The 12,340-nt window shown below is 41.4% G+C and overlaps 2 protein-coding genes and 1 non-coding gene across 3 annotated transcripts; all 3 read right to left on the bottom strand.

The window, feature by feature from the left end:
• Window positions 1–60: 60 nt before the first annotated feature.
• Window positions 61–2,109, bottom strand: rbx1 (ring-box 1, E3 ubiquitin protein ligase). The gene is made up of 5 exons (XM_061846901.1): window positions 1,950–2,109; window positions 741–819; window positions 539–609; window positions 300–385; window positions 61–201 (listed from the first exon to the last, which is right to left on the bottom strand). Exons 1-5 carry the CDS (start codon window positions 2,025–2,027, stop codon window positions 189–191), a joined length of 327 nt encoding a protein of 108 aa, XP_061702885.1. The 5' UTR covers window positions 2,028–2,109; the 3' UTR covers window positions 61–188.
• A 264-nt stretch (window positions 2,110–2,373) lies between these two features.
• trnaq-cug (transfer RNA glutamine (anticodon CUG)) lies at window positions 2,374–2,445 on the bottom strand. Its single transcript has one exon. It is a non-coding gene; the product is annotated as a tRNA-Gln (tRNA).
• Window positions 2,446–2,690: 245 nt separating this feature from the next.
• Window positions 2,691–10,564, bottom strand: chadla (chondroadherin-like a). Its single transcript, XM_061846451.1, has 11 exons — window positions 10,559–10,564; window positions 10,037–10,195; window positions 8,317–8,511; window positions 8,081–8,236; window positions 7,674–7,819; window positions 5,425–5,663; window positions 5,092–5,354; window positions 4,619–4,955; window positions 4,165–4,517; window positions 3,368–3,534; window positions 2,691–3,044 (listed from the first exon to the last, which is right to left on the bottom strand). The coding sequence occupies exons 1-11, from the start codon at window positions 10,562–10,564 to the stop codon at window positions 2,732–2,734; spliced, it is 2,334 nt and encodes a 777-aa protein (XP_061702435.1). The 3' UTR covers window positions 2,691–2,731.
• Between the last annotated feature and the right edge of the window lie 1,776 nt (window positions 10,565–12,340).

Genomic DNA, 12,340 nt, shown 5'->3' with positions numbered 1-12,340 from the left:
GACGTCCATCCTACTAATACAATTCAGGGTTTCAGTCAGAAATATAATTTTACTCAAATCTGACAGAAATATGTTTATTTGAAACAAAACAAAAAGCAAGCCCAGAGGGTTACAGCAAACTGGAAGGGAAAAGATGCATCATGGGTAAAACCTGAACAAAAGCCGAGGAGGAGGTAAAACTATCCCAGCTAGTGGCCATACCTAAAGGGGGGAAAAATTGGGACGAATTGGCATTCCAACAGTTCAGAAATATATGTCAAAAGCAAATGTGAAATTTTAAATCCCCCAAAAATACTCACTTTTGGAACTCCCACTCTCGGTTGTCAAGTGGGCACACCTGTCTGGTCTTGAGCCAGCGGGAAATACAGTGGAAGTGGAAGGCGTGCTGTGGACGACAAATAAAAATGACGGTGTCTTCATTTAAAAACAAAAAAAAAAAAAAATCAGAGGATTCAATAGATTTTTTTTTTTTTTGGCTTCCTCGCCGGTCACAGGAGCTTTTACAGGGAGACATATTATTGATTTCAGTCAAACGCACATTGCAGACACCCCAGGCTACTGTGCACTCCTCAGACGTCGCCGAAGCTTGGTTGGCCTGGCACTCTATACCTGGTAGGGAAACAAGTCACATATACTGTGAACATCTAATTCTGTCACACTCACAAACTAAAATAAAGATGTCAAGTCAAAGCAGATTCAAGTTTGCAGCAGGTGTGTGTGTGTGTTACGAGTGAACTTACAAAGATCCATGATGTGGTTTCGACATATAGCACAGTTGTCCACAACAATGTCCCAAGCCCAAAGTGCCACAGCATTCCACTATTGACGATATAAAAAAAAAAGTGTTTGTACAGCCCATTAAATTAAACTCAGAAGTCAATATTTTATAAATAACCAACTGGACCACATTGTATGATGGGTTTCTTGCAAAACAGAACTATGTTAGTTTATTCTAAATCAATGATTCGCAACTTGTAGGCCGTTGACACACAAAGGGAAAATAAAGAATAAAAATACACACACACATATAAGTCGAATACAGATGGTAAAAACAAATAAGGTGATTGTATACAATGATCATAATGTACCTTCAGCTGCAGAAGCAAATTGCTTGTGACGGTGAAATTAAAATATCATCATACTTGACTGATCAAAGACTACTATCACATTCTCTCATTACGAACAATATCACAAAAAAATAGACTGTGCATGAGGGAATAATAGTTTGAACTCCTGTCCAAAATGCTTTCTCTCTCCTCTCGAGAATCCACAACTTCTTACACCTGAGACCAAAATTTACTCTTAAAACAGAGTACGTAAGTGGTCGAAGTGCAGGAGTGTTTACATGTCACCGACAGGTTTTATGCTATTAAGAAAGTACATGTTTATTGAAACTAATTATTTATTATTAGTTAATTATGATGTACAGCACTTTGTTTCAGTTGCTGTTATTTTTTTCAAACGTTCTTTTAAATTGACATGTCCATTTTCTTTATGTGGTATGAATGGCACTTTGAACATGTAAGCGTGTCTATTTGTGTTTAACCATGTGATGCTCATGCATATTTACCAAAGATTATTTGTGAATAATTCATCTGCCAGTGAGCTAAATTTTTCAAAAGACTCGAAGAATCCACGGATCATTTCCATCCTGAAACGCTCCATTGTTTCGTGTGGTCAGCAAATACCTATTCCACGGAGAGTATTGTCTTTATTCCCTACGCGACCAAAAAAAAAAAAAAAAAAACACTCGGAAACCAAACCTTTCAATTTTGCATAAACGAGAATCGCAAATTCACGCCGCTCGAGGCGAGCTAACTCAGCAGCGGTGCTATTATAGCGTTAGCAACTTAGCAAGCTAATTGATGCTATGGCTAGCCTGTTGATTCCGAGGAAATCTGTGGTGTTTTCCCCACACACCAGAAACTCAACGACAGTGGAAGCCATACCTTCTTGACTTCAAATCGCTTCTTGCTTGCTCCACTACTGGAGCAGCTGGGTGCATCTACGTCCATCGCTGCTGCCATCTTGAAGTTTCGGGTTGCACGAGATTCAGCGAGAGAGGCTACTTCCGGTGTAGCACAAGCCGATAACCCACAAATGAAGGAACGTCACACGCTTTTAAACGTCATTAATTTTTATTTTTTACAAAAGCGATGATTATTATGTAGTACGTGAACCGTTTGAACTATCTACAGATGAGGGATTTGAGAAGCACCCGTGAAGTTTGGCTTTTGTTCTGAAACGTGGGTTTGCGGTTCAGTCTATTAACCATTTTCAATCACACCGCAAAAATTTTCTTCAAGCAACAAATAATGTACGTAGTTGTGACGGAAAAATCAGAAATGAAAATCATTAACGCAAAGAAAAGTCAGGTTCCACCGAGATTTGAACTCGGATCGCTGGATTCAGAGTCCAGAGTGCTAACCATTACACCATGGAACCGTGATAGACGCTGCCCCCAAATGTATATCCGAATATGCATATCTCCAGGACTTGCCTCCCTTTTTTTTCACAATTTTTTTAGTGGTGTGCAGTGAGAGTTTTTTAAAGGTAAAATATGTCTTAACTTAATGAGGTTTAGGAATCACACGCAACAAATTTGTTTGACACACGTTTTGCATTTATTCATTCCACCCACACATTTAGGATTTTATACATGACAATGATTTTTCACATGTTGTCACTCCAAGATGCCCATAGCACTCAACTTAGCCAAGCTGATCTGTTTTTATGTTTTTATCAGTTTCTTCTTTTTGGCCAACATTGCTAGAGCAGGTTTCCTTTGAGGCTTCTTCTTCGTAGGCTTGGGTCGCTTGGTGTTGTTCCTTTCCGGTTTACTCTTGAGTCCAGAAGTCTTCATGAGGCTTAGTTTTTGTTTCTTGGATTTTACCGGGGCCACAACAACACCACGCCTTCTGTCTGCATAGGAGCTGTTCTCTGGACAGGACTTGAATAGGTCCAGTTCCCTGACCTTCCGACCTTTAAGCTGAGGAGGGAGGCCGCAGGTGGCGCCCACCTCCAAGCTCACATTCTCCAGCCATCTGATGCGGACGCCAAAGAGACAGCAGATTAGTAAATCACAGTCGGTGCGACTCTCTTCTGTTTGTGACATTAAAATGGAAATTGAATTGAGCACAATAGGTTATACTGTGGGTCACCACACATCTTTACAGCTCTGCCAGAGACTTCAAATAATCCATCATCATCATAAATGTTTTTAGAATGTGGGAGGAAGCTGGCATACCCGCAGAAAACCCACACGTCATTGGTACTCCAAGCTGCTAAGGAGGTGGTGCTTTATTCCTTTTAAGTCCTTCCCGAAATGAATTACAAATCCATTATTCTCAGGAAAATGTTCACTGACCTGCGCAGTGGCAACAAAGTACAATCACACAGCAGTGGGTTGTCATGAAGGTCAACCACCTCCAGGCCGGTGAGCGAGCCCAAGTCAGGAAGCGCCTTCAACTGGTTTCCTCTCATGGTGAGCGCCTTCAGTCCCGGGCCGAGCCCGGCCAGAGCGTCCGGAGACATCTGGACGTCAATGCCGTTCAGGGAATAGTTACAACCATCATCAAACAAACAGCTTTTTTTTTTTTTTAAACACTATTTGCTCTCTGCATTTGAGAGGAGAGAAAATGGCTTCATTTACCCCAATTTTTAAGCTTCATTTTAAATACATGGTAAACTTTTTTTTTATATATAATTTCAAATTTGGCACAACTTTTGCTAACACTAATTCTCATGGTATCAAATTTACAAGACATACTTGTTTTCACTTTACGGGGACTTTGCACTATAGTAGTAGGAAATTTGGAAATTAAAATTAACCAAACAAATATTCATAAAGGTACCGTAATTTTTTCCCAAAATATTTTCTAAAAGTTAATAAATCGCTTTATATTTAGGTGTGCATTGTATAGTCGTAGACTGGTAGAAGGGTTTTCCTGATTTTTTTTTAGGTCAACTTCGGGGGTGCACATTATACTTCAGGATGCATTATACTTGAGAAATTATGGTATTAAATACTACAGCCAAATTTGAATTAAAATGATTCCCCATTGAACAAAATGGCCTGCTACAAGGACAAAAACACATGGACAGGTGTAAGGTAGCATGAAGAAACATGATGTGCACAACGCTAAGAAGTTTTTCATTTGATACCCTCTCAGTGCTCATCTGGTCCGTGTGCAGCCACTTCAGACTTCGGGAAATGGGCCGGAATGCATTTGGCCCCACTGAGAGAATCCGGTTTTGAGACAGGTTGAGCTCCTCCAGATTCAGGGCGTCCGATAAAGCGGCGGTCGGAACGTTGGTAAGTTTATTTGAATCCAGGTGAAGTTTACCGAGTAGGGCAAAATCCAACGCGCCCTTGGCAATTGTGCGGATGGTGTTATTGGTCAAGTAAAGCTCTCTCAGTTTTGGGGTGACTGAGGAGAGCAGACCCGTAGGCACCAGTTTTGAAATAGCATTACGCTCCAGGTGTAATGCAAACAGATTTGGCAAGTGTTGCAGAGCTGGAGGAGAAAAGAAGTCACGTGACACCAACACTGGCCATTCCTTGTTCCAAGTATCATTAGAAAAGTAAAATTTCAGCCAGTCTCGCCAGCCCACTCACCTGAACCGGGAAACTGTGCCAAACGATTTCCTTCTAGGTAAAGGTAACTGAGCTCAGGAGCTCCAGTGAAGGTTTCCGGCCCCAAGGATGTGAGGTCATTGTCAGTAAGATACAAATAAAACAGCTTTTTCATTCCTCGGAATGCGCCGCCTTCAATCTCGTGAATTTTGCAGAATTCCAGGTGGAGAGAAATAACTTGGCCGCTGGCTGGAAAACTGTTGGCGGGAAGGTTGTGGAAGTGGTTGCTGCGAAGGTCCAACAGTTGAGTTTTGGCAGGGAAGCCTCGCGGAACTTTTGTGTGACCTCGGTTCTCGCACGTGGCATGCTGTGCTTCAATCTGGGAGGGGTTGCAAAAAAAATGAATTGGGCAGTGCCGACTGTCTGACTACATGATATGATTGTCCATCATATTTGCTATCACCCCTTCACTTTGTTTTTTTCCTTTTGGCAAATACAAAATCATCTGAACTCACGTGACAGTCACAGTTAACCGGACACTTGACGTTCTGTTTGGGTTTGGCTGTCGGAGGACGGCTAACGGCAATCACTTCCTCCTCAAACTCGTCCTGCAGAGGGTCCCCCCTCCTACGGCAACGCATGTCCACAGCCGCCACGTTTCGGAGCGGCTCATCGGACAGGTGAGGAGGGCCTGCGCACGTTCCGAGCAGCTTAACACCGCCAACGCTCGCCCAGTTCCTCAGAGGCCTCACGTAGCAGCTACAGTAGATGGGGTTGGCTTCAAGACAAAAAAAAGTTGTATAAAAATTCAACACTTGTTCAGCTTCAAATGTAAGAGTAGTGCGTACCAGTGAGGTTGAGGCTGGTTAGATTCTTGGGGCCCACGAGAGGGTCCAAGTAACGTAGCTGGTTGTGACTCAGGTCCAAGTGGGAGAGCAGGGGGGCTTGGGACATTGCTTGGTCTGACAGGTCTTGGAGGGACATGTGGCTGAGGTACAAGTGTGTCAGCTTAGCCATAGAGACGGACTCTTCGCCGAGGTAGATCATGGGGTTGTGGCTCATGTTCAGGCGTGTTAGCTCCTTGAGTCTTCAGTGGAAAACACATTGCAGTCAAAACGAATGCTTTCCTTTTTAGTCTACTTTATCAGTAACTGATTGTACAGCGAGTCCTCGGGTTAAGACGATCTGGACCCAAGACGTTTCGACTTTACTACGACCGTCCCCGTCCACCATTTTGTATGGCTAATGCTTGTCCGTCGGGAGTATCTTCCCATTTTTTTGCCCTCCTTTTTAGATATTATCGCCCCAAAGAAGAAAGCTGTGTCTTTTAGCAATGCTTCTGCAGCCAAAAGAAAATCCATTACCATGGAAACCAAGATCAAGATCATAAAACGATTAGACAAAGAAGAGACACCAACGCCACCAAGGCTTCAGTTGGTCGACCGTTGTGAAAATTATTAAAGACAAAGCCGTATTTTAGCATACGTGAAGGGTTCTGTTCCTATGTTGGATACAATGATCACAAAACAAGGTTCTGCAATACTTGTGGAGGTGGAGAGGATTGAGGACCAGGTTTTTGTGCAATAGCTAAGCACAGCCTCCCCTTCTTCTTCTCTATCCACCGCTCAGCAGTCATGCCAAGTACATCAGCTTATTTCAACGTATTTGTTTTTTTTATACAAAGTATTTTGATGTAAATTCTGACTTTAATGGTGAAATCTGACTTAAGTCGAAATTCGAGTTAAGTTGCTACTGTAGGAACAGATCTTAGTCTAGACGGAGGACTCCCTGTACATACCAAAAGTGGACCATTTATCAAAATGCCATTTTTAATGGTCTACAGCAATCCAGACCCAGGTATTGAAAACATGTACGTGATTCCCATTTCCTAATTCCGCAGGTTGTTCTTGTGAGTAGAAATGACTTCCATTAAAAGGCTTCAGATTAACGAAGGGCCTGATGATTTGATCTTTTCTAGCATTGTCACGACAAATAATGGGGTTAATATTAAGAGATCAGCAAATGTGGGCCCAGGCAAGGACGTAGTCTGAAATCTCTAAATCAGATTGCGGTGGTTTAGCGATGTTTGATAAGATTCATTTGTATCACTGTATATACAATCCAATATAGATCTCTAAGGAAAACCTTCAAGTCCACTTAATGTAATCAACACAGGTGGCAAAAGTATTCACATTGTACTTAAGAAGTACAGATATGATTGTAAAAAAAAAAAAAAGGACTGGGGAAAAAGTAGAAGTACAAAATCCCTTTGCTTGAATAAATGTCAAAAGTACATACTAAAATCTACAGCACTTGACTCCAGATATTTTTAATGTTTGCAGTCAATTATATACAATATGTTTTGATAACTTGGAACAAAGCAAACTAAAAGAAAAAAATGCAGAACACGCTATCAAAACAATCCATATTCCCATAGCCATGCTAACGTGAGCTGATTTGAAAAATACTAAATTAACTCATATGATAGGAACATATACTCTTCAGATTAGCCGGATGATGTTTGAAATTCAAAAGGTGATGGTCTTTAGAGCATCTTAAAGTTCTGCTGCTGCTCTATAAATGACTAAATGATTGAGGTCCTGAATACATGAAATATACATAAATATATTTGTTGTTGTCATTTTTATCTTTGTATTTTATTTTTTCCCCCATTTTAAATGTTTTATTTTTTTGTATTCAAATGCTTTTAAATCATGCAAACCACATTAAGTCAGCTTGTACATGAAATGCGCTATACATAGAAAATTTGTCTTGCTTACACATTCATTCTGAATCATTCTTGTAGCCGATGACCTCTCAAATAAGGAGATGGGTAGGGAATATCTTTCTTCTCTGAATCTGCTACATCATTAATTCTCCTTGGTGTACGTTCCTTCATGTTGTTAGCATCGGTTTATTTTTTTTTCCTGTCTCATTACATCCCCAAGGTCTCAAACAATCAGTCAGTCAAACAAGCTATCAACCACAGTTGACTAAATCTTATTTTACACGGCGGTGGAAAGTAAAATAACGAGCCTTTTTTTTTACCAAATAAGGAGTTGAAAGTACAGATGTGTTTTCAAATGCGGGAAATTACCTGGTCATGGCTTGAGTGGGAAAGAACTGCAGCTCATTGTGGTCCAGACTGAGGCGAGTGAGTGTGAACAAGCTTGCAAAGGCCTCAGGAGCCAAGTTGTTGATGGAGTTATGGCTGAGACGAAGCCACTTGATGTGCTGCAGGCCCTGAGAGGTACCGGTAATCATTTCAAATGGAATTGTACGGCTTTGACATGGAAGCGTACAGTTGTGGTCATAGCAGGATTACGCAAAACAACAATACAATTGTTTTTCCATTAAACAATGGTGCTGAGCAATACTTAAATATGCTGTATTTTGGCACAGATCCAGATAAAGATCATCAGAATACAAATAGTCATTTTCTCACATCATCAAAATCCCCCCCCCAACTTTTCAAAAGAATTGTTTTATTTGCCTGCCAACTACCTGGAAGGCCATGTTGGGGATGTAGACCAGCTGGTTGTGGGTGAGAGCCAGCATGTTTAGTGAGCCAAGTTGCAAGAAGGCTCCAGGTTGGATCTCCTCAACACGATTGTGGTCCAAATGAAGCTCCTTCAAAGACGAGAGGCCGTCAAAAGACTCCTATAGCGGACAAGGGGGAGGGGCGAGAACTTGTTAGGAGATGAGATTACAAACGTGATGTTTTGTTTTAGTCCTCTTGCCTGGTATAGGATGTCGATTTTGTTGTACGCCAGGTTTAGGGAGACTACGCGGCCCAGCATGCGGAAAGCCCCTTCCTTCACCTTGATGATGTTGCATCGCTGTAAATTGAGGTGAGTGAGGTAAGGGGTGTGCACAAATCCTCCCCTTTGCAGCACCTGCAGGTTGTTATTCCTCAGGTCCAATTTGACTGCGATCTGTATGCAACATTACACCATGAAAAGTAAAGAAAAATCAGCAGTTGTTTCATTAAAGTGTATCTACTGTAAATGCCCATCATTATGTAAAAATCATCATCACTGGTTTACCGTAATTTAAAAAAGTAGAGTAATTTCCAGCCAATAAACCGCGCCTTTTTTCACACGCTTTCAACCCTGCAGCTTATGCGGTGATGCGTCTTCTTCTTTTCCTTTCGGCTTGTCCCGTCAGGGGTCGCCACAGCGTATCATCTTTTTCCCTCTTAGCCTCATGCATCTTCCTCTTTAACACCCACAGTCTTCATGTCCTCCCTCACAACATTCGTCGACCTTTTCTTTGGTCTTCCTCTCGCTCTTTTGCCTGGCAGCTCCATCTTCAGCACCCTTCTACCAATATACTCACTCTCTCACCTCTGGACATGTCCAAACCATCGAAGTCTGCTCTCTCTAACCTAGTCTCCAAGGCACTCGAGCGGAAAAGGTAAGAGTGAGACCCGTGGAATATATGTGGCGAGGAAGTGACTTTTACCAGAATATATATATATTTTTTAACCGGCCCTGTTAGCGCTAGCGTTAGCACCGCAGTAGCGTGTTGCTACAGTGTTACTGCCGTGTCTCAGTGATTATTTTTTTTTTTATTTTTAATCCGACCCCGTTTGTGCTGTGCTACCGTGTTGCTACTGTGTAGCTGCCGTGGCTGTTTTTTTTTTTTACTGGGATGTTTGTTTGTTTTTGTTTTTTAAACCAGCCCTCTTCGTGCTACCATGTTGTTGTTATGTTAAGCTAAGATAAGGTATTAAAACTTGGACAACTCTGTATACCGTCTTTCTTTGTAAATATCTCGTGTCTCAATGTGGGCATTTGCGACTTTTATACAGGTGCGCCGTATGTATGTACCAAATGGGATCTCCTTTACAAATGTACTGGGTGAGGCTTATAATCAGGTGCGCTCTGTAAGATGGAAATTACGGTATGTAACATTTTGCTATTGTCAAGCAGAAATCCATATGAAAATTTGGTCAATTTCACATTTTTCCAAAAATCATACCTACTCCCCATCTCCATGTGGATGTGTTAATTTATTTGAGAAATTATAAACCAATTCAAAAAACATTTCTTGTGCTCTTTGACAATGCTCACCAAATAGGGCTATCTATATTTTTAACAACAAATTGAAGAAGTCATGGAAGAGAGTGGCAATCACATATTTTAACCTGTATGATTGAGGATAAATGAAAGGATGGATTATCATTTGTTAAGGAGGAGGAAGGGAGGGTGGAGATACCTTGAATATGTCAAAATGGAAAGGAAAATGAGCAAAAAAAACCCGTCAGGCATCGTCGAGCCCATAAAGTCTGAGACCTCGGATGTACAGCATAAGCTCTCTAACTGTAATAAAAACGTGATACATACCATAGATTCCAATAGGAGGCATTGGAATGCAACAACTATCCTTTTCAAAGAGTCCTCGCCGGAAAAGTGGCAGTGTGAAGTTAAAGCAAGGCAGGAGAAAGGAGTTTCTCACCTCGTCAATAGTCAGTGGAACCTCAGTCAGGTTCTTCCCCACGCAAGCAACAGCAAGCTTGGTGTTGTCACAACTGCACAGTCGAGGGCACTTGCCCGCTTCCACATTCAATATGAACCCAAAAGTCCCCAGAAAAATGGCAGCTGGCAGGGCAAGCATCTGCAGCGGGAAGACGTGCAAGTTAAATGAAAAGTAAATTAAAAGCTACAGTAGCAATGCCTTCAAGTCAAGGTACTTTTACAAATAATACACCATACAGTATATTGTTCTTATCAAACGCAACATTCTTTACAGATTTTGATCTATTTAACCGTTACTATTAAGTTAAAAGAAAGCCTTTGGATTCAAATTGTTAATACGTTGTTTCACAGCCCTAACAATATTAAAAAGTACAAAAGCATTTCTTGACATGGGAACAAAATGCAGGTTAGTCCAATGTAATTTTTTTTTCTACATTACAAACCCTTAGAGAGTGGTAAATTGCACAATCTAAAAAAAAATGGAAGTAGTAAAACTGCCTACCTTCATACAGAGGTTTAGCTTTGCTTCTTTGTCATGTAAAATAAACAAAAATAAAGACAGATGACATAAACCCACAATTCCGCATCCAGTATGTTCACCACAAAGTCTGGAGTCCAATGGGTGACTGAGTCTTTGGGAAATTCTTCTCCTTGTGACCCCTGATCCTTGCACCCCCAACTGCAAATTAACACCTTGGTTTTACATTTTCTGCCCAGTTACAGTGAAGAAAATAAGTATTTGAACACCCTGCTATATTGCAAGTCCTCCCACTTAGAAATCATGGAGGGGTCTGAAATTTTCATCGTAGGTGCATGTCCACTGTGAGAGATAATCTAAGAAGAAAAATCCAGAAATCATAATGTATGATTTTTTTAACAATTTATTTGTATGATCACAGCTGCAAATAAGTATTTGAACACCTGAGAAAAACAATATTAATATTTGGTACAGTAGCCTTTGTTTGCAATCACAGAGGTCAAACGTTTCCTGTAGTTGTTCACCAGGTTTGCACACACTGCAGGAGGGATTTTGGCCCACTCCTCTACACAGATCTTCTCTTGATCAGACAAGTTTCTGGGCTGTCGCTGAGAAACACGGAGTTTCGGCTCCCTCCAAAGATGTTCTTTTGGGTTTAGGTCTGGAGACAGGCTAGGCCACAACAGAACCTTGATATGCTTCTTACGGAGTCTCTCCTTGGTTTTCCTGGCTGAGCGCTTCGAGTCATGTCATATTGAAAGACCCAGCCACGACCCATCTTCAACACTCTGACTGAGGCAAAGAGGTTGTTCCGCAAAATCTCACAATAAATGGCCACGATCATCCTCTCCTTAATACAGTGCATGTGCAGAAAAACACCCCCAAAGCATGATGCTACCACCCCCATGCTTCACAGTCGGGATGGTGTTCTTAGGATGGAACTCATCATTCGTCTTCCTCCAAACACGCTTAGTGGAATTATGACCAAAACATTCCATTTTGGCCTCATCTGACCACAGAACTTTCTCCCATGACTCCTCTGTATCATCCAAATGGGTATTGGCAAACTTAAGATGGGCCTTGACATGTGCTGGTTTAAGCACGGGAACCTTCCCTGCCATGCATGATTTGAAACCATGACGTCTTCTTGTATTACCAAGAGTCACTTTGGAAACGGTGGTCCCAGCTCTTTTCAGGTCATTGACACAGTCCTGTCGTGTAGTCCTGGGCTGATTCCTCACCATTTTAAGGATCATTGAGATCCCAGAAGGTGATATCTTGCATGGGGCTCCACTCTGATTGAGATTGACCGTCATGTTTAGCTGCTTCTATTTTCTAATAATTGCTCCAACAGTGGACGTTTTTTCACCAAGCTGCTTGGCAATTTCTCCGTAGCCCTTTCCAGCCGTGCGGAGTTGTACAATTTTTTCTCTGGTGTCTTTGGACAGCTCTTTGGTCTTGGCCATGTTACAAGTTTGAGTCTTAGATTGTATGGGGTGGACAGGTGTCTTTATGCAGCTGACGACCTCACACAGGTGCATCTGATTCAGGACAATACATGGAGTGGAGGTAGACTTTTAAAGGTGAACTAACAGGTCTTTGAGGGTCAGAATTCTAGCTGATAGACAGATGTTCAAATATTTATTTGCAGCTGTATCACACAAATCATTAAAAAAAAAATCATAATTATGATTTCTGGATTTTTCTTTTTTTCTTTTTAGATTCTCTCTCTCACAATGGAGATGCACCTACGATAAAAATTTCAGACCCCTCCATGATTTCTAAGTCGGAGAACTTGCAATATAG

Source organism: Syngnathoides biaculeatus, chromosome 16 (assembly GCF_019802595.1).
Source record: "Syngnathoides biaculeatus isolate LvHL_M chromosome 16, ASM1980259v1, whole genome shotgun sequence".
Classification (NCBI taxonomy): Eukaryota; Metazoa; Chordata; class Actinopteri; order Syngnathiformes; family Syngnathidae; genus Syngnathoides; species Syngnathoides biaculeatus.
The sequence above is the reverse complement of the archived record's forward strand: the minus strand, read 5'-3'. Positions and strand labels throughout refer to the sequence as shown.

Bases quoted from the DNA above. Each gene is read 5' to 3' on its own strand.
- chadla (XM_061846451.1), bottom strand. The intron at 7,820-8,080 runs GTAGTTGGCAGG...GGTACCTCTCAG, and splicing joins TCCCCAACATGGCCTTCCAG to GGCCTGCAGCACATCAAGTG. The intron at 4,956-5,091 runs GTGAGTTCAGAT...AACCCCTCCCAG, and splicing joins CGGTTAACTGTGACTGTCAC to ATTGAAGCACAGCATGCCAC.
- rbx1 (XM_061846901.1), bottom strand. From the start codon at position 2,027: ATGGCAGCAGCGATGGACGTAGATGCACCCAGCTGCTCCAGTAGTGGA. The intron at 610-740 runs GTAAGTTCACTC...TTTCCCTACCAG, and splicing joins AAACCACATCATGGATCTTT to GTATAGAGTGCCAGGCCAAC. The intron at 386-538 runs GTGCGTTTGACT...TGTCGTCCACAG, and splicing joins TAGCCTGGGGTGTCTGCAAT to CACGCCTTCCACTTCCACTG.